At 43.3% G+C, this 21,449-nt stretch overlaps 1 protein-coding gene across 1 annotated transcript in view; it reads left to right on the top strand.

Moving 5' to 3' along the window:
• Positions 1-154: 154 nt before the first annotated feature.
• RALGAPB (Ral GTPase activating protein non-catalytic subunit beta) overlaps positions 155-21,449 on the top strand; it is a 55,848-nt gene continuing 34,553 nt past the window's right edge. The window contains exons 1-9 of the mRNA XM_034066760.1: positions 155-266; positions 5,988-6,197; positions 6,874-7,076; positions 10,712-10,875; positions 11,511-11,697; positions 13,950-14,081; positions 15,220-15,398; positions 17,097-17,245; positions 17,359-17,575. Coding sequence (XP_033922651.1) covers positions 6,015-6,197; positions 6,874-7,076; positions 10,712-10,875; positions 11,511-11,697; positions 13,950-14,081; positions 15,220-15,398; positions 17,097-17,245; positions 17,359-17,575 — 1,414 coding nt within the window. The 5' untranslated portion in view covers positions 155-266; positions 5,988-6,014. The remainder of the gene's footprint in view (positions 267-5,987; positions 6,198-6,873; positions 7,077-10,711; positions 10,876-11,510; positions 11,698-13,949; positions 14,082-15,219; positions 15,399-17,096; positions 17,246-17,358; positions 17,576-21,449) is intronic.

Genomic DNA, 21,449 nt, shown 5'->3' with positions numbered 1-21,449 from the left:
CCCGGCGCGGGGTTGCGTGCCCATGCTGAAGCAGTGTTGCCGCTAGCTGCACGCATGCGCAGAGCGCCGCGGGGCCCCGCCGCCCGCCGTGCGCTTTGTGGCGCTGCCGGAAGCGGCCGCGGGGAGCGGGGCCAAGAGGAGCCGGGGCAGCGCGGAGCGGCGTCCCCCCTGTGTCGCCTCGGCCGCCGCGGGCACCATGGAGCCGGCGGCCTGAGGGCGGAGCGGCCGGCCCTGCCCCGACATGCCCGCCGGGCCCTTCGGCGCAGGTACGGCTGCCCGGGCCCTGCCGCCGCGGCGCTGCCCGCGCCCGGCCCGCTCCTGCCGGCGGCGGGGCCTGTGGCTGTGGGGCGCCGCCCGGGAGTCTCCACCGCGCCGGCCTCTGCGCTGCCCGCCGCGGGGCCGGGCCTGCGGGACGGGACGGGACAGAGCGGGCTGGGGCCGCGCTCAGTCCTGGGGGTCGCCGCGGAGCGGCTCCTGCGGGGGGTCCCGGCCGGTGTGGCGGAGCCGCCGCAGGGCGGGGGGGAGTGAGCCGGGGGACCCCTGGCGCCCACCCGCAGTCTTGGGGTCCTTCTCGGTTCGGGTCCCGGCTGCGGGGACGGGTTTCGAGCTGCGTTTCGGGTCCCCGACACAAGCGTGCGGTGTCACCGGGGGCCGGTGGGCTCCTTCCTTCCCCCGCAGGCTGGCCCTCGCCTGCGGGAGTGCGGGCCGGAGGGAGGTAAAAGTTTGTGTCACTGTTCCCTTGCAGACTTTCTTAGGACTCATCCGGTGGTGCCTTGCGTTCCTGGCTGTAGGCCTGCCTTTGCTTTCCCTTGCTGATTGCTCGTCCGTTTGATCTTCAGGGTCCGCGGGCAATAGATCAGATTTCCTTTGGAAACTGGGGAAGATCAGCAAAAGCAGAGCAAGGTTCTGCACCCCAGGTGTAAGGGACTGTAGCTTCAAGAGGTCCCTTCCTGGTTGTGCAGTTTGTGGAGTTGCACAAGGACCTAGACTGAGGAAGAAGTGCCAGTGTAAATAAACCGTAGAATAAAAGCTATTCCCACTTTGGGTCAAGGAAATGCACTGTTCTGCCGGGGAGTTCATTGTGTGGGTTTTGGCACAAGTGAGGGATGAGAAAACTCAGTAAATTCTCAGGTCCCCTGCCTGGAAGGCAATTTTCTCAAACCTGCTTTCAGAGATGAGAGTGATGGAGAGAAGCAAAGTAGTGCTGATGGCAGAGTAATGAAGCTTGAAAGCAGAGTAATACCCAAAACATACAAAATTAACCGGTGCTTTTTGCTTTCTGGTGGCTCTGTGAGTCTTCAGATACTGCAGTGTGTAAGTGTTCAGCAGCTGCTCTGTCTGTGGCAGGTGCCCAGCTTCCTGCTTTGGGAATGCTGGTGTCCAGTGGTGCCCTCAGAACCAGCATGACTCTGAAGTCAGTGAGTAGGAGTGCTGGGGAAGGTGGGACCCAAGCCCCAAGACTTCTATGGCACCTTACATTTGCTATCCAGACTTCCCTGTAATCACATATTAACTTCTCTAGTTAGGTGGCAACATCAGACAAGTTCACCTTCCCTGGGCAAGGGGAGCTGTGATTCAGTTCTCAGTAACACTGGGGCTGCATGGCCTGGGAAAGGATGACATGAGCTCCTGTTTTTTCTGTTCCTGATTTCTTTCTGCCTTGAATCTAGACTTTTTTTTCATTTAATAGCAGTCCTGACATTCATCTCCGTTTATTCTTTAACCAAATCCTGACTTAGAAACATCAGCAGAAAGCTGGATTTTCTGTTTGGCCTTTGCCTTTTTTACTGTTTACCTGCTCTCTGCTCTGCTGCTGTCCTTTACACACAATGTGTGCCTAGGGCTGCGCCTACCCGTTGGATGGGCTCCAGAGGTGAGCTGCCTGGAGGGGTCTGTGCTGCTTCAGTCCTGCTGGGCTTAATATGAGAGGTGCTGAGTTAGTCTTGGCAGGACTGGAGTTGTTCTCTCCAGCATAAACTTGGAGGGCAGAGGGACAGCAGTGTCCAGGTGGGTATGTAGCAATTGTCCATACTCAGGGTGTCTGAAAAAATAGCTCTTGAATGTCTTTGGTATGTGATCCAGGGAAGGTGCATTGTGGAAGGTGCTTTCTGACCGTGGCTGTTGCCTGTAGAGAGCAGATGTCAGTACTACTGGTGTAGCAGGGATTGTGTTAAAGACAGATACATGTGAAATACTTGAAGTATATTAGTATCTCTGAGGTTTATGGTGTCAATCCTTCATTGAGGTTTCTCTGGTTAGGCTCTGTTAAGTCTTCCACCTTCCTTGTGCACCTCTCTGCTGGTGGTTTTTGCATCTACTTTCTTTGTAACTGTTTCAGCTTCTCCAAGAAGCATTCACTTTCAGGACAGCTTGTCTCTGGTCCTGAAATCCCTTTGCACTGTAGGCAAACATTTCATTTAATGTGTGAAGCTGCTGAGCACGAAGGGCTCAATGTTCACATTTGCCCCCAGCACTGCCCTCACTGAGCACAGCTTTCTGAGGAGCTGCTTTGGACACCAGTGCTGGTTCCCTGACCTCTCTCCTGCCCATACTCCAACCCCCCATCTCTGCTTTAGGCTCTGAGCTTCTGCTTGTTCTGTGAGAGTAACTGCAGAATGTGGGTCTATTATGTAGTTAGGGAATTCTCACTGTCTATCTTTACTGATCCAAGAGTTTAAATATTTTGTCTGCAGTTGTTCATATGAAGTCTTTGGGGACTTGAAACAGAACTTAAATATCCTTTTTTTGAGTTTTATGGGCTCATTAGCTAGTTCTTTTGTGCTCACCGACTTCTACAGTGTTTATGAACTGAGGATCTTTGGTCTTAAATGCTGAAACACCCGTTTTCAGTGGCTTACATGGTTATAGCTGCTGCAATTCTTAAGCTGAAATGGATCTGGGAGGGAGTATGTTGAAATCCAAATTATTTGCCACACTGAGGAATGTTGGAATTCTGCTCATAGTAGGTGGTAAATATTTAAACTTCACATCTCTCAGCTGTCCTGCCAATTTAAATGCTAACAATTTCCTTCCAGGTCTGTCTGTGAGAACCTTGGGATGTTTTATATAGTGCAACCTCCAGGAACAGGCACAGGACCCCTGTCCAAAGCTGAGCGTGTGTAAAACTGCTGCTTGGTAAACTTCAGGGTTGCATTTATTCTTCTTCCCACCCCTCCTCTTGATTAGATTGCTTATCATTCTGGGGTCCTTAGTGATATGAACCTCAGTAAGACTTACGCTTAAGTGAAATGGGAACATTCAGCTGCATGAATGCAGGAGCATTGCAAAGACAGAAGTAAAAATCAGGGAATGCTGTTTGCCTGATGTGACAGCTGCATTTTCTTCTTCAATTTGCTATTGCTGTGTAAGTAGTTTGTGATCAGCAACAGCCTCTTCTGAGGGATTGAGCCCTGCTTCTACAGAGCATTAGGTGCCTTTTGTCTAAAGCAAGTTACAGAACTGTCAGTGTGTTGTATCTGTTGAAACACATCGTAACAGATACTGTGGTGTGGGGGGACTTACCAGCCTTTTGCAACTTACGTCCAATTTTAAGATGCTGAATAGTAGACGGGTTTAGCTATCCCCAGTCTGAACAGATGGCAGCAATTTCCAATTCAAATGGCAGTTGAAGTAGAGTATTAAATGAAAAGTGACTTCTAGTCCTTGCAAATAAAAGCTTCTTACTGCTAAATGTATAGGGCAAATAAATCAATACCCCAGGAAATCGTGCCACAAAAGGATTTTATATCTGGAACTATTACTTGTTTCAATATTCCTTGCATATTGATAAAACTAACAGAAGATTTCTGGCAAGACCAAAGGAAGTCTTGAATAAGATACAGATTTGATCATTAAATTTATGTATGAAGGTCAGGCAGCAGGCTGGATGTATGAGGCACCAGAGGATTTGGTTACCCTGTCCTGCTGCTAAACCTCTCTTAAACATGGCATATTATATCTATCCTGTATGTTACAAATGCTGCTCTGCTCAGAAGTGTGGAAGGTTACACTAAAGGATTACCCTAAAGATCTCTCATCTTTGCTTCAGCATGGCAGGGAACTGCATGAAGACAAGTTCCCTTTCCCTTGCCCCAGTGTAATTTGAGTTTTCCAAAATACAGTAGTATTTGTCAATCTTTATCCTCTCTGGTGACTTCTATCTTCTGGGCAAGAAAGCTCCCACACAGGAGCTGCCTACAGTTTGTGCTGTGCAACAGTTCCATGCTTCTGGGAACCCTATTCTGGTGTAAGGGCAGGCACACTACGTGTGCTTGCAGTTATCAGCACACTGATAAAGTTCCTGTGAGCTGCGAGTCCTTCAGCTGGAGCGTGGTGATGGAAAGTACATGCTACTTTATCAGCTGAAATCGGTTTATTTAAACCAGCACTCCTCGAATGGTGTTATGTGCTTCTGCAAGGAACCTGAGTGTCAAATGGGAGGATGGAGAATGCCTGTGCCCTTCCTGTGCGGTGAGCAGTGATGCCAGGGCAGGGGAAGGGGCATGCTGCTCTGGGGGTACAGGCAGTGCTGCGGGTTTGTGAGGGAAAGGGGAGGCTTACAAAGTGGATGATACTTCACTTCTGTCTCTCCTTTCTCCACTCCAAACACAAGCTGGAGACTAAGGCAGTGTTCTGATGGGACAGAAAGGGAAGATACGGAGGCCCCATGAGTATAGGCTATAAAAGGAAAAGATACCTCTAAGGAAGCCTGTATCATGAAGTTAAGCAGTGACTGACTCATTGAATTAGTGACCTACATCACTAATGATTGTGGGTCATGCTTATTTTGGGGTTTTTGTTTGGTGGTGGTTTGTTTTGTTGTTGTTGTGACTTCTCTGTGTCCCAAGAGATAGTGTCCTGGAATTGTTTTCCTCTAAGCTAAGGGTTTTGACCACAGTGGCACACGCATTCCCCCTGCCATGGCCCCCAGAAGAGGGAAAGTGCCTCAAGGATGGAGAGGATATGCTTCCTGCAGGCTGTGGCTGCTCTGATTAATCTGCTGTCAGATAAGCACACGTGATTGCGGCCTCAAACCAGGAAGGACGTAGTTTGGAAAGCCAAGATCTTGCTGCCTCGCTTTCCCTCCTGCTTCGAAGGGAATCGCCAGGCTTTTTACGTGGATTTTGGGTGCAAATAAACACTCATGGAATTGGCAAAATACACAGGCTTGCTTAAATGGTGGCTTTTCTCTAGGAAGGTGTATTTCCAGGCCTGGGTTCTTGTTTGGTTTTGGGCCAAGGAATGTCTAAGGGAGGCATTGAAAATATTTCCTGTATAAGTAACTGGCTTCCAAAATGTGCCGCCAAAGTGCAGTTGGCAAACGGTCCACGGGGTGCCATTTGTGACAGCTTGAGCTGATCCAAGCTGTGACTGTTGAACACTCCTTGCTTTTCCCCTGTGCCAACCCTGTTTTCCTTGTGTTATTATTCACGTGGTCAACTGGCTCAGATAGCTGGTGAAACACTGCTGGTGCTGGTGGAAGAGGAGGAAAAGAGAGAGAGTTTGGTCCCAGTTCCATGGCTTAGGCTGTTCAAGTGGCAGTTTTAATGTTGCTGTGAATGGCTACAAAAGCCTGCTGCTGCTGCAGGCAGTTTCACTTAGATTCCCCAACTGAAACTTACTGTTATCTTTTTCTTCAAATACCCAAAACCCAAGCTCACAACTGTATTTAAAAACAAAACAAAACCCACCACAACATACTGAGGTTGAAAGCCAGCTATTGGAGTCTCTTCCAGGTCTTCAAATGTGTGACACGGACACATGCATCTTGAATTTATAAGGGTCCATATCATAGGATCATAGAATAGTTAGGGTTGGAAAGGACCTTAAGACCATCTAGTTCCAACCCCCTTGCCATGGGCAGGGACAACTCATACTAAACCATGTCACCCAAGGCTCTGATATCATGGCAAACAGCCTCAGTTTTGGTAACTCATGTTATAGACATTTGTACTAATTATGTGTTCTTTTCTTTCCTTGCCCCTCAGGTGTTTGGGTTGTAGCATAGAGGCACTATGTACTCAGAGTGGAGATCCTTGCATCTTGTCATTCAAAATGATCAGGGGAATACCAGTGTACTTCACAGCTATCCTGAAAACGTGGGGAGAGAAGTGGCAAACGCAGTGGTGCGTCCTCTTGGGCAAGCTTTAATTACATCATCTGTTGGAAGTGAGAGTTTACTAAAAACAGACAAAGAAGTAAGTGCATTTCCTTACAGAGTAGAGTTTCCTTCATGCTAGAGTGGCAGCATAATGATTTTCTGTACCCTCCCTTATTTTTCTCTGTAGTAGTCTCAAGTTGTATGAAGTATGCTGTATTTTTAGGTTAATAATCTAAATAAGGCTTCTATTAACGGCTAGATCATAGCAACAGTGTCCTTCATGACCTAGTAGCTCAGATAAACACTAGTGAACCAGGAAGTTCAGGCTAAAACAATAAAAACCAACCCAAACCCCACCAAACTAGGAAAAAAAAATGAACAAGGGATTTAGCAGTTAACATACATGAAGCCTTTCTACTTACTTTCATTTTTGAAGCAACAGTATGTGACTTCTTAAAAGGTCTTTGAATAGCACAAGTGTGTACTGGAATTTGTAAATCTTTCATTGCATCAGCTCTTGTGTGTTCTGAAGAGTTCTCCCTACAGGTTAGACTGAGATTCAAGGTTTAGAGTGATTTGCTGTGTATTCTTAATCTTTTTGATGTCATGATACACAAATTAATGACTTGGTGTTTTCTTGCAATATATGTTAAATAGAATTGCCTATACCACATAGCTACTGTTGCATTGTTGAGGTAGAACCAGTGTGCTCTTGACCATTGTTTACCTGCTATTATTTATCTTTAATAATTACTTCTGCTTTGTTTCTTTAGGTAAAATGGACTATGGAGGTGGTTTGTTATGGCCTGACCCTCCCTCTGGATGGCGATACTGTGAAATACTGCGTCGATGTATATACAGATTGGATTATGGCTCTTGTATTACCTAAGGACTCCATTCCTTTACCAGTTATTAAGGAACCAAACCTTTATGTTCAAAGCATTCTCAAGCATCTCCAAAATCTCTTTGTACCAAGGTGAGTGTTAGGGCTGGGACACTTGGGAAGCTCAGGAATTCGACATCCTTGGATGGTAATGTTGAGATTCACATGCTTTTAGGTCTTGGACAAAGTTACATTGTCAAGGTGCTCAAACATCATACTTCGTATATCGTTTGATAAGTGTACTTGCTGCTGTTGAACACACATATTGGATAAGTAAGAGGAAATTATTTATTGGTGCCCTTTGAAACAGTACTTAAGTATTAGCTATCTGAAACTACTTCAGATCAATGTTTATTGTATGTCTGTAAGTACCAGATCACCTGCTTTTGTCACTATCAGTAATGTATCACTGCAGGTGGACTTCAAAGTGCTCAGCTGCGCTTAGATCACTTGAAGGCTTTGTTAATAACTGATACAAATTCAGGCAAGGATTTCATTGCTCTGTATTACTTGCTTCAGAGTGTACCACCTAACCTTAGTTGTCACTGCTCTTGATTTGTAGAGAAAAGGGCATTTTAATTCCTATTAAAGGATGGTCAGGACTACAGCACAAACCTGAGTAAAGCATGCTTCTGGGTTAGACTTCTGCAGGAAGTTGTTTCTAAACTTTAATACATGCAGAATAGAGTCTACTGTCTGGGAACCTTTATTCACTTGGCACAGTAAAGAATGAATTCTTCACTAGTCCATGAAATAGTTGTTGCTATGATCCCCTGACTGCCTTCTCATCAGGGGCCCTGGTAGCAGGCAGTTCAGTGGTCACATTTCTGTTGGGACAAGCTGCCATTTCACCTCTATCTCTCGGCTTCATTAATGGAGCTCAGTGAAGGGTGGTAGACTGCACAGGATGGCTCTTGAGTAAAATAATTAGCATCCAGAAACAGGGAGGGCTGGAAAATGATTATTTTAAACACTCCACTCCTCTTCCTCCCTCCCCCAGTATAACTGTTCTGTTGTTTTTCTGTCAAAAGATGTATCTGAAACACTTTCTTCATTGCTGAAAACTTGAACTTTTTGTCCTTCAGGGAGCTGTGCTCAGAATTCACTCCAGCAACAGGAATACATTCTGTAATGGAAATTAAATGCAGAACTGGGTTGTGCGCACCTTGGTTGAGTGAAAGCAAATTCTTATGTGCCTGGGGAGGGGAAGAGAAGAATAATTTCTGGTTTTACCTAGCTGATACAGGTTGTTGGTGCTGATGGGCTCCTGTAGAACACCTACGCAGGAGCTCTTGTAGCAACACGCGTTGAGCTATGTCTTGGAAGACTCTTTTGTTCTTGTGTTGAAAATACTAAGCCTTTATTATAAGCCTATGTCCTATGGAGGGTTGTGATTAAAATAGCTTCCTTCCTCATCCTGGTTTCCAGGAAACGGTGTAGCTGCTGGTTTGGCTGCCTAAAAGTGGTGTCCCAGAGTTGAGGTGAGGGTTTCAGATGTAGAGTTGAGGTGTGAAATGCAGCAGCCTCAAGTGGGCAGTTCGACTTAAATAGCATCTCAGGAAGATGTATACACTAAATACAAAGCAGGTGTGTATAAAACATTCCAGTTTGAGTGCTTGGCTGTAGCATATGTTTATATGCACAGTCCTTGAAATGGTGTGGTGCCAAGAAATAAGAACAGTGAAAGATGGAAGAGTCAAGCTGCCTTTTCTCTATCTCCTCGAGAGACTAGAGACTTGCATCCTTCCTTCCTGCACTGACCTGCCCAACCCAATGGAATGAACACTTTTCTCTTGATATATTTGAGCAGTCCCCAGGCAAACCTTAGGCTTTCTGTCTCTAACAACCCTATGATACTCTGTAAGCCTTGCAGATTACTGAAGCAGTAGTAGTTACTGCCGTGAGCTAAGGTTTTGGTGCCACAAACTATTGGAAGCACAGAAAGAAAACATGGGAACTCTCTCCCTCTTCCCCTCCCCAGGAGACTGAGATGTAGATACAAGGGTCTTCCGTGCAACTAAAATGTCTGGAATTGATTGAGAGACCATGCAATGTGTGACTGTCCAAGTGTAATAGATGCTTTTCTTGTAGTAACTTCTGCATCTCTTATGAAATGGTGAGAACAATTCTTGTGAGAACAATTCTTGTCACAAAGGAGTGTGGAAACCTAAAGGCCAAGCTCTGAGAAATCTAGACATGAATCTGAAAAATGCTGCAAGCAGAGTTTGCCATTCAGTTGGCTTTATGGACAGCAGGAGCTGGTAGATGTAGAGGGACTTTAGAGTTGCCTGATCAGCTCAAGGTATCCCACTGGTCATCTTGCATATAGAGCTCCTATGTGTAAACCCGCTTTTTATAGATTCCCTATATTATTAGGGAAACAAGCCTTGAAACAGGCTTTGAACCTTCAAGTCTGTCAATACTAAAGATACCTTTCAATTAGAGTATCTGTTTTGTTGTTGCTCAGGATAAAAATAGTGCTATGACCAAAGCAGGGCTTACTGGTCTCAAGCTTTGTTCTACAGAAACTGTTAGGATCTAGCACCAGCATCAGGCAACTCACTTAAGTCCTGAACTGTGACTAGTCTGCAGTTTGGCATTAGATATTATCTAGAGTCTTCGTAATCTTGTTTCCAGTACTGTAATGCAACATTTAGTCTATCCAGATAATAGTTTATAGTATTTTTAAAAGGCATCTGACAATAATCTTACTGGGTATGAAAAGCAGATCTCTAGCGGATCAGCATGTTCTTGAGATACTTGCCATGCAACGTGACTTGTGGGTTATATCACACTGAAAGTGTTTGGAATAATCTGGAAATACTACTTAGTAGTCCAGTGGAAGGTAATATTTTTATGGTTTCTTTTGTCATCCCTTCTGTAAGTGGTAGGAGGGATGAAACGGTGCACCAGTTGAAATGCAGCTTGTGTATATTGCACGCTGTAATTTGAAATCTCTTCTTTCACCCTTTCAGCCTTTAGGCTTCCTCAGCTTTGTTCATTGCTGTCCTCAGATCCTGTCCGGAATGTTTAAAGTTACTGTTTTGTACCCCTTCTGCCTTGTCCTAACTGATGGGAAAAGAATGTGCTGCTTTGGGCTGCTTCTGCAGCACTCCTTGTTGAGTGACTCAGCAATGGCAGTGTGGAGCTGGTTGTTACTATAAGGAAGACCTCGATAATATCAGCTTGTTCCTTTTCTTCCTTACTTACCGCCTCTTCCTTTAGTCTGACTTTCCTATTTAATGACCCTCTTCTAGGTACTCTTTTTTTCCCCCTAAATCCAAGGAACTGGGGGTAAGAGTTGCATCTACATGTAGAAGCAAAAGGAAAACTAGGAAGAATTTAAATTAATCTGCTAATAACGTTTCTCCTAATTTTGCCACTTTCCTTCTGAATTATGTATGTAACAGTGATGTCTTACATTCTCATTGTTTGGCCTAAGATAAATTCCCTTGAGATAATGGGGTGTGTTCATCTTAATGGTGGTAATGGTGGCAAGTTCTGTGCCATTTAGAGAAGAATGTTATGGTACATCTTGTACTCATTAAGGCAGAGTTAAGATGCTTAGAGACAGAGTTAAGGTGCATAGAAGCATATTAGCTCATGTTCTTGGCTCTTGTTCAATAATATTGATGTTTCCTCTTGTAATTGCTCAAAGTTCACATTATTGTACATATCACTTTATAGTTCTTGTTTAGAGACTCAAGTGTTGTTTTCTTCTCTTGCAGGCCAGACCCAGGATCTAGTCAGATCAGATTGTGCTTGCAGGTTTTGAAAGCTGTCCAGAAACTGGCTCATGAATCGACAATTATGGCAAGAGAAACCTGGGAGGTTTTGTTATTATTTCTTCTTCAGATCAATGACACCCTTCTAGCAGCTCCAACTGTGCAAGGTTCATGTTCAACTTCCATTTGGTTCAGTTGCTGGAAAAACATTTGTCTGTGCTTGATATTGAGCTGCCAGGGGGATGGGGTGAAACCTGCTAAAAGCTCTTAGTAGCCAGCAAAGCACCATGCTCATTCCTGCTTTGGCTACACTACTCTGAAGTAAAGCTTTATCGGAAAAGACTGAATGGTTTGGAGCTAAGTTTTCCTAAATGTATTGTTGCAGAACAGCGACTTTGTACAAGAGCAGTTCTTGGTGAATGGTTTCAGATGGTTGTTCCCTCCTTGTTTCACTGAAATTCTCATGTGTCTTGCTGTTTAGCCTGCCTACTTGGAAAATCATATTGTCAGTTTATATCTGTTAATTAAAGACATAAGTATAGATAGAATGCAGTGGAAGACAGACTAAGATCAGGGAATTGCCAGTGTCCCTTAGTGACACATGTATTTGCCTGCACATTGTATATAATGTTTGGTCTTGTAAAAAGGTGAATTGGCTATAGGAAGCAATTGGGAATCATTCTTAAGTGAAAAGTCAAAGCTTAAGCATCTTTACACACTCAAACAGAAACCTTCCTGGAAAGATATTTGAGGTTATTTAGATTGCATACTCATTGAAGGTGTGCTTTGTGTCTGTTATAAGGTGGCATTGCTGAGAATCTGGCTGAAAAATTAATCGGCGTATTGTTTGAGGTGTGGTTACTGGCTTGTACACGGTGCTTTCCAACACCACCTTACTGGAAAACTGCCAAAGAGATGGTGGCCAACTGGCGACATCACCCTGCAGTAGTGGAGCAATGGAGCAAGGTCATCTGTGCCCTTACTTCCAGGTAGGAGAAATCCCAAGGACATACACACATGTACTCGGATTATAATGTTTATACATGTTTTTTTCTCTGGAGTTGCTTATTTGTGGAACACCAGCAATCCAGAAGTGAATGAGCAAAACATAGTGAGAGATCTTGTGTCTAGTATCCCTGGCTTTTACTGTTCTTAGAACCATAGAATGGTTTGGATTGGAAGGGACCGTAAAGCTCATCTAGTTCCAACCCTGCTGCCATGGACAGGGACATCCTCCATTAGACAAGGTTGCTCAAAGCCCTGTTTTGACTTGTATGTGTATCTTCATTCTGCAAGTGAAGATCTCAGTGAGATCTTCTCTGTCACTGTGTAATCTCCTCATCTCTCAGATATTTAGCACTTTACATTATGTTTACTAATCTCCATCACTGTGACTCTTCATTATGTCCCATGAAGAATGAGTCAGGAATATTAGTGTCACGTTATAGCCTGTATATTTAATGACAGTCACCACCAAAACTGTTGGGTGCTTGTTACTACTGCATGTTGCTGTGTTTTGCTCTTGGACTCTGCCTCTCCTCCCCTGTGGAGCTGATGCTGTGCTATAGCTGCCTGGCGCTTGTGTCCTGGCAGTAGGAATGTGATGCAGGTTCTCCTTTGAGCAGTGGCATTCTTCTCCAGAGAGTATTGGAGGAGAGCTGGACCAGACCTCGCTGGGCATGGGAACAGTGAGGATCATGGAATCGTTTAGCTTGGAAAAGACCTTTAAGAGCACCAAGTCCAACCATAAACCCAGCACTGCCAAGTGCACCATGTCCTAAGTGCCATATCTGCACTTTTAAATGTTGATGGTGACTCCACCATTCCTTGGGCAGCCTGTTCCAATGCTTGAGGATTTTTTCCTGATGCCCAATCTAAACCTCCCCTGGTGCAACTTGAGGCCATTTCCCCTTGTATGAAGTCTTTGTGGGACAAATCTCAGCCTCTCAGAGGAAAGACCTAAATTAGTTGGTGAGGAGCAGGGGTCTGGGTCTCTTCTTTCCAGCAATCCTGAGACATCAGTAACCAGTTCTATAAAAATTCAAAGGTGTATGAAAATCGCTGCACTGTGAAAAACACAATCCTGTGCTTTTCTGCAAGGGTTTATTTTAACTCTTGGAAACTTTTGCTTTTGAATTACCAGTCAAAATTCCAAGTGTGGAGAGATTTTTCTAGGTTATGGGGCTGCCTGGTTAAACCTGTGGGAAATGAAGCTGCAATGCAAGTCCTGTGTATTTCCCACGCTATTTCTGTCGCTATTTTTAGCTCACTAGATGCAACGTTGCATAACAGAAAATACCTTATGATTCACTGGTCTGAAAAGAACAGCTCAGTCTCAAAACGTGCGTTGGTGTTCTGCTCCATGCACTGTGCCCACACGTTAGCCTCCACTGTTGACTAACAGGCTTCGTTCTGTTGATGCATAGTAACCTGCAGGTTTTCTGTGATACTGTAGTCTGCTGTTCAGTAATACTGGTTTACACCTAATACAAAGAAAACTGAACTCCTCTGAGGTTAACTTTAAGTTCAGTGATGTTTTATACTCGTAGCTTTTTGATTTGTTTGGACCTTTGGGCAGCCTACAAATGAGTTTTGCTTAGGGAAAGGTAAAAACTAATTTCTGGGAATGCTAGGATATTGGAAAAGTGTCTCGGATCTCTTCCATCCTTTTAGAGACTACTGTCAGCTTCTGCAAAACACAGTATGTCTTTCTTGAAGAGCTTGCTACTCTCTGGATTGCAAATCCTATGCTGTTTGTAGAACAGCACTGAGTGTTTCTCATGGTGTAAATTGTAACTCATCAGTAACCTGGAATTTAAACCTCTTACCTAATGTGACTTCGTGTTATAGGACACTTTAACTAAAAATCCTTAATGATAAAGGGTTAAATTTCTTCTTCATTTTCTTATTCCCTGCTCCCTTCTTAGGCAGCATCTTGTCAGTTATGTGTGTGCCTGTGTTAACCAGTAACCCCCTGGCTAATCAGATGGGAGAGCTGAGGTGTTAGGTTTCCACAACTCTTCGATTTTGTTGGACCTTTGGGCAGGCTTCAAGGCATGTACCCTGCAAAGCTGTAAGAGGACTAAATGATTGTATAGAGTGAGGAGCTCTAGGAAAACTTGGGATGTTGCATTGTTGCTTTTGGGCGCACCTGGGGATCTCTGATTCCTTTGAGGCTCAAATGCACTGCTGATTTGAGGAGTATTAACTGAATGACAGATCTGCCTGACTTGCTTTCTAGATTGCTGCGTTTTACATATGGACCTTCATTTCCTCCGTTTAAAATTCCCGATGAAGATGCTGGTCTGATTCCTCCTGAAATGGATAATGAGTGCGTTGCACAAACTTGGTTTCGCTTTTTACATATGCTGAGGTATTGTAATTACAGCCGTCCATTGTTCATGTTCTTGCATCATCTCTGTATGTTTGCATGACAAATGAAAGATTTCTTTGGAGATTGCTGAGATTGAGCACACAAAGTGTGAGAACCTTGTTATACCAGTGCCCTGTAGCAGTTCAGGGCAAGGTTATGCTGTTCAACTTTGAACTCTTCGACTCTTTTAGAATGTAAACTGGTTCATTTAGCTAGAAAGCTTTTAGCTATTGGCATTTTGAAGGATCTGAAAAACAAGGCTTCAATACAATTTTGTTTCTCTGAGACAGCAAACAGGAAAAGCAGAACAATAGCTCCTAGATATATAAACTGCTCCAATTTATTCTCTAGAGTGTTAAATATAACCTACAAAAGATTATTTTTACAAAGGGTGTATCTGGTTTATGAAGAAAGCTATGCAGTTAATTTCAACATGCATGTTACTCTCCCTTAAATACACAGCAGAACCAAGTGGCATGCTTGGTTTTATAATTCTTGGGATTCATGTTCTGAATAGCTGGAATATTAAACTATGTACATAAAACTTCTACTAATTAAAGCTGGAGAAACATTAGAATTTAAAATCTAATTCTTATCAAATTTGTTCTTTTTCTTCATTTGTGATAGTAAGGTCACAAGTGCTGTACACTTCAAATCTGGAATTGCTGTTACAGGATTTGCATCAGTCAGGAAAAATGGCTCAGACTTTACGTCCCATTCCCTTTCTTGTCACTGGTCAATAGCAAATTCATTGCTAATAATAATTTGAGGAGAATTTTAACAGTGCAAGAGCCTCTTAAACTGGGTTCAAAAAACATAAATAATATTACTGCAACAGTGGGATTATACTGTTGTAAGACTGTACTATTCTAAGTGTATGCTCTGGTTCATTGGATCTTAATAACATTCTTACATGTATTTTGTAACATTTGAAATGAAGACAATAAAGTACTGCTAACCCAGAAAGTGAAAATTGACTTCCTGTGATGGAGTCGCAGCTAAAAGTATGTTGATATTTGATGCTGTTTCGTGTTGTTCTTGTTTAAATGCCTTAAACTGTTGTGTCTTTAAGTGTTTTTAAAACCCTAACAGCTGATCTTAAACTGACTAAAACATATTTTATTCTTTTTGTGTACAGTAATCCTGTGGATTTGAGTAACCCAGCCATTATTAGCTCTACCCCCAAATTTCAGGAGCAGTTTCTGAATGTGAGTGGGATGACTCAAGAACTGAATCAGTACCCCTGCCTTAAACATCTGCCTCAAATATTCTTCCGTGCCATGCGTGGGATCAGCTGTTTAGTGGATGCATTCCTAGGTAATGCTTTTGTCCTACCTGTGGATAGCTAGGAATAGTAACTTAATCATGATGTTATATCTCTTCTAAATGTCTTCTCTATAAATACAGCCATAACAATTTATTATTTGCAAGTATATCCTGGAATATGTAGGGAAGAGACCTCAGTTCACTTTCAAATGGCCATCTGTATACAGAGTAATAACATTTGAATCCACAGTTTTAGATGGCCATAGTTTCAAATGCAAAACAAATAAATAAATCTGAAGTCTAAAGTAAAGCCAACCATCTCTTCCCCGAGAAAAGCTTCTTTCTCTTTGTCTAATCACCAATGCAAGTGTTAGGCTTTTAGCTTCTTGTGAGTACTGATCACTTTGTTTATGAACTTTGTAGCAATAGCAGAGTGCAGTGCCTGTTTTTTTAAGGTACTGAATTTTGACTGTCATCTTCAGATCTTTATACTACAAGTGCCAGTTTCACTTAGTTTGTGATTAGTGAGTGACTAGTAATGCTGAGAGGAAAAGCTGTGTTTCTTTGTCTGCTGGTTAAGTGAGTAGCTCAAATTTGACTGAAAGGTGAAGTAGATCTAAGCATTGGCTGATAAGTTTTAAGTAACATGATATAGCATCTGAAATCTAAAGCATTGTTCTTAGTATGCTTCAGGCTCACTAAAGTTCTTCAGAGAAAAATGTGCTATTGTAAACTCTGAAGAGCTCCCTGTCTTCTACTGCTTCTTTAAATGAATGCAAACAAATATAGTCATCTGCCATAAGTGTGAGCTGATGTGAGACTTCAGAAGACTTGAGCAGACATGTTAACTGTGTTCAGAAGGAAAACTGGCTGTGCAACACTACTGGTTTAGCAGGAGTTATTCTATCATGTTATGAAAAGTACTTGGCTGCCTTAAGTAACATGGTCAAAAGAATCTGTGTCAAATCTTCAAGCACACTGCAATTCCACATGTCATTTTTCAAATGGGGTGTGAGGGTGATGGTATTCATTACAATGGGAAGAAGTGGTATTTGTCACTTAAGATTTTGCTTCTGATTCTGACTGGGAAGAGCAGCTTTATACACCATGAGTGTTTGCCTGAGGCTGGGTAAAGACTGATCTAATGTCCTGACAGCAAAATGACAACTTGCTTTGCTTTCTTACCCCATGTCTTGTACTGACTTAGTTTTCTGCTGATTTGGCAAGCTGAGCTGCTTGCTGAACAGTCGAACACTTATGTGATGGATGGGTTTCAGCTTAATTTAGTGAGCTAGGATGGCTTTAAAGGGTCAGAAGTCTTAGAGGGGAATTGGAACAGAACATGGGATCTTTCATTGGGAAAGATCGAAGGTGAGAGGCACCTGGATTTTGGCAGGAGCAAGTTCTTAAGTTGGCTTTGGCAAATAAACCTTGCACCTTCCCCTCTTGTCTGCTTTTAGACTTGGTCCTACCATGTCCCACTTCTGACCTTCTTAAGGTGTAGTAACCACCTTCTTTGGTGGCTTTTTAGTCATTTCCTTATCACATGTAAGCAGAGTTTTCTTTTCTGTGTGCATTTATTTCTGCTAATAGTAAAAGGGGAAAAATGTTTTTTGTATTGCTGCTGGTTTGGGGGGCAGGGAGGAAAGCTTGTTGATTTACAGAAGGCTCAGATGCTTACTAACTGGGCTGCTGCCTATAAGCCTACAGAATCCTTGCTTAAAACCTGCTTTATTTCTTGATCCACAGGCATTTCACGACCCCGGTCTGATAGTGCACCACCCACGCCAGTGAATAGGCTGAGCATGCCCCAGAACACTGCTATCAACACCACTCCACCCCACAACCGAAGGCATCGGGCAGTGACTGTGAATAAAGCAACGATGAAAACCAGCACTGTAAGACTCCCTTTTCTGTATTTAAGTAGCTGCCCCTTCTGATAGTTTTTCTGTTAGAGGAAGTGGTTTCCTTGCTTCTAGGAGCTGATCTGTGTGTTCTTCTTTTCAAATAGGTAACTACTGCACATACTTCAAAAGTGCAGCATCAACCCTCCTCTACTTCTCCACTGTCTAGCCCAAACCAGACAAGTTCTGAGCCACGGCCCCTACCAGCTCCTCGCAGGCCAAAGGTTAACAGCATCTTGAACCTCTTTGGATCGTGGTTATTTGATGCAGCATTTGTTCACTGTAAACTTCATAATGGAATAAACAGAGACAGCAGCATGACTGGTAAATATCACTGAAAAATAGACATACACTTATTTCCCTTGTTTTACTGACATTTCCTACCTGCAAGATTAACATATGCATAATCCAAGCCAAAACCATCTGAAGTGCTGTATTGTGGTTAACCTGCCCCAGCTGAGCCAGTACCTGTTATTAGCTGAAACAGGTGTTTGGGGGCTTTAAAATCTATAAACAAACCACGTTTTGCTATTAAACACTCTTACTCTAACAATGCATTTCTGAGCATGCTAGTGGGGAAATTTTATTAAGTAAAGGAAATGATGTGGTAAGAGCCCACTGCCTAATTTGAAATCTGCTTGAGTATGTCTGAGTAATAGCAGCTTTTATAGTGAGTCTTTAATACTTGAAAAACTGTCAAACATCACTCCAGATACTGCACAAAGTGGTGTTTCTGGGTGTTGGGGAGTGTTAGGAAAACAGAAATCCTTAAAGTAGCAGGTGAAGCTGCTGCTTTTCAGTGGCAACTGCTCCGTGTTCCCATATATGACTTGGTACCTTGGTTTTCTTCAGTCCATGACTGCTACATTTATTTGTGTCTCCATTTGGTCACATTTATTTGTGACCAAAGTCAGCTTTAGAGGTTAGATGTTTTGAAACATGATAGCAGAAGTAGTGGTCTGGTCAAAGAAGGGTTTAGCATTCTTCCTTTTGGTGACGATAATCAGAAAAGGATAAACTTTTTCACTCCTTGCATTTTTCCTGTTCTTCATGTAGTGTTTTGAATGTCTGCTAAGCAGTTCCAAGAGATGTATCTATCAGGAGCTTGCTGGCCTTAGAGAAATAGGGGGAAGATGTTTGTTGTAGCAAGTTGAGTTCACAGTGGGACATGACCGCAGCAGTTAAACTGATGATCTTTCTTGTCTGCTGTGTCACAAATCCCTGTGTGGAGGTGATGGATTTAAGATTTGAAATCTGTTAAAGGTATTTTTAGATATGGAGCATGTGGTTTTTGGAAGTGTTCAGTTGTAGATTTCTTTGGTAGAAGTTTCAAGTCCCTCTGTAAAAGGCCTCCGACACGTTATTAGAGCAATAGCTGCACTTGGGAAGGAGTCAGGCATCATTTGATGCTATGTTCAGTTGCACGTGGTCCTAATGTGTTTCTGGATTAATGCCTTTCAGATTTGACTGGATCATTTTAATTTTGACATAACCTCTATCTTGAGCTATTTTATTGAAGTGTTTAACCTGAAAAGGGTCTCAGCTGAGATGCTGCTTACGTGATGGTGTCAGCTGTAAACAGAGATGGTGTGATTCTAGCAGAAGTACAGTTATTCTAAATCAAAATGATTGACTTCCTTGAAGGGGTTCCAGGGCCTTTAGTCATGTATGCCTAACAGTGGTCAGAAAATGGTCATGTTGCTAGAGAAGAACTTACTAGCTTCCTGAAAGCTAGAAACACCTATTGAGGAATGACTTGATTATCATCCTCCTCCATCCTCTTCAGATTTGTCCCTGATGAGACCGGTCTTTGTCACAAGTTCTGCCATTTGTTAGCTGCAGCGGATCTGAGGGAATGATGTTGTTGGAGATCCAGAAAACTCTTATGTCCTGCTTTTCTAGCTGTTTGGAAGATAGATTTAATTTAGGGAATTTAGTAGAGTCTTGTGTGGCATCCCAGAAGGGCAAAAGTGTTCTTCCCACTGTGTAAAGTACTGGTGACAGAATGCTATGGCAGGCTGTCAGGAGAGCAAATTGAAGATAAACCCATATTGCTGAAACTCTCTGCAGAGTTTCCAGAGGCACCAAAATCTGATTGTCTGATTTATCCTTTTGGATAAATCCTTTTGCACAGTCTCTGCTCTAGGAAAATGAAGTAAGATTTGTAAAGGGCTCCTGCAGTTTCTGTTGACTTGAAGTATGTGTCTTTTAAATCAGGTTTAAGTCCAAACTGAAAAGCTTCTTTGAGTTTAATTCATGAAACCTGAATAAGGCTGAATGATGAGGGTTATCTGCTCTGGTCCCCCTGCGTCACGCAAGTGGGGCCCATCAGTAATAACCAGATCTGCATTTGTGCCCAGTGTAGATGTGGCTTGCAGAAAGAGGGCAGCAGAGAAGGACAGTTAGCTGCCACAGTCCCTAACCTTTAGGAAAGAGGCCAAAAATAAAGCTGCTTCTTTTTGGCAGCAGGTTGGCTGTACCTGCATATATCACGGGCCATCTGCTACCCTTTGTAGCCTGGTACAGTAACACTTCTTGCCAATAGCTTGAATAGTCTTCACCATGTTTAATACTGCTGTTGATAATTTTTGCATTAGCTTCAGGAAGCACTACTTTTTTTTATGGCTGCTTTTAATATTTTATGACTGGGAAGTGTCTGCACTTAAAATCAGCTTTGCTCTGTAGTATTGTCTTATACTGGCCCACACACAATTTTTCTGTTGTAGGACTGCAGCTGTGTAAGATCTCAACAGCTTTAAACCCTTCTAATGTTCAGTTTGTTTCAATGCCATGCAGTTCAGAATATCTTCTCTCAGAGCTCTCTGGTATGATTTCTCTGTTCTGTGGCTGGAGGACTGAGGACCACTTTGAAAAAGAGGTGAAATATCTTGATATAGATTGCTCCTTGGTCATCTCCTGCCCTGGGATGTCTTTCCAGAATGCTGCTTTTTCTAATGTGTGTTTCTTATTCCTCTTCTGTTATGTCTCATATGACATGATTTATAAAGAAGCATTCATGAGCCACATGTGATTGCTTAACAAGTAATGCTGCAGACAAGCTGCAATCTCACGTTCTAGTTCAGAATTTAGTTCAATTCTTTGAAATAAACCCTGCTGATTCACAGGGACTGGTGCATCATCCTTCTCCCATCTTAAGACACAAGTCTTTTTGATGAGCTTTAGGAAGTAAGGAGCAGCTAATCAAGGCAGATGTGAATTATTACCTCTCTGCTCTTGCTTTTCTCCTTGTGTTGGAGCCTCACGTATCTCACTTCTTGGACTCTTTAACTTCCAGGAAGGAAGTTAAGAAAAACAACTGGTGGAAAAAAATGTGCAGCTTTTTGTAGCTCTGAGATGAAAAATACCTGGATGGCTGGAAGAGTAACCAGACTGGGGCTCTACTTGACCCTGCTTTGCGTTTCAGGAACTGAGGCTTCCAATCAGGTGGCCTCACTCTTAATCCTTGTACCAAAAGCAGTTGGTCATGAGCCTGCCAGCTGTGTGGTTTATAGCAGCTGAGGGAGCCTGGCCTAGGCTGGTTGCTGGTGCTGTTGGCAGTGGGTATAGTTTTATCCTCATGTTTTCTGTCCCTACTCTCATTCATACTAAACATCCCAAAGAATGTTTCTGGAGCTCTAGGAGCAAACTACAAGAAGCCCTGATTAGGAGCATCTTTGAGCATCGCTGAGGGGCTTGGTCATAGGTCTTGATCTGACCCTGCACATTCACAGCTGCCACTCTTACGAGGTGGTGACATTCTCTCCTGGTCCCTGGCTACTGGAGTCTTGCCTCTTTCTCCGGAGACTGTTTTTGAAGTGTTGGTATTTCTGGTAGTGCTTTGCCTTTTATTTCTGCTTTGGAAGGTGTTAATTTAGCTGGTGGTCAGGGGAGGCATGCTCAGGTATACTGGCTGATAGCAGCGTGGTTTAGGGAAGCCAGAGCTGGAATACCTTCAGGAACTCATGGTTTGGAAGTAGGAGTATTGCTGTGAGGAGACTGCAGGTAAGTAACCTTCCCCCTGCAAGACATTGTACCCCAAGTCACAGACTCTTAGGGTAGCTTGGTGTGAACACCAGGTACAGTGCAGCATAGGGAAGTGTGCTTGAGCTGGGAAGGGTTTAATGCATCTGTTTGAGGAATTGATGTACATTGGTGTGAACAGCTCTGAATCTTATTAGTATTTTGTAACTTTTTGTTC

The sequence above is a fragment of the Melopsittacus undulatus genome, chromosome 10, assembly GCF_012275295.1.
Source record: "Melopsittacus undulatus isolate bMelUnd1 chromosome 10, bMelUnd1.mat.Z, whole genome shotgun sequence".
Lineage (NCBI taxonomy): Eukaryota > Metazoa > Chordata > Aves > Psittaciformes > Psittaculidae > Melopsittacus > Melopsittacus undulatus.
The sequence above is the reverse complement of the archived record's forward strand: the minus strand, read 5'-3'. Positions and strand labels throughout refer to the sequence as shown.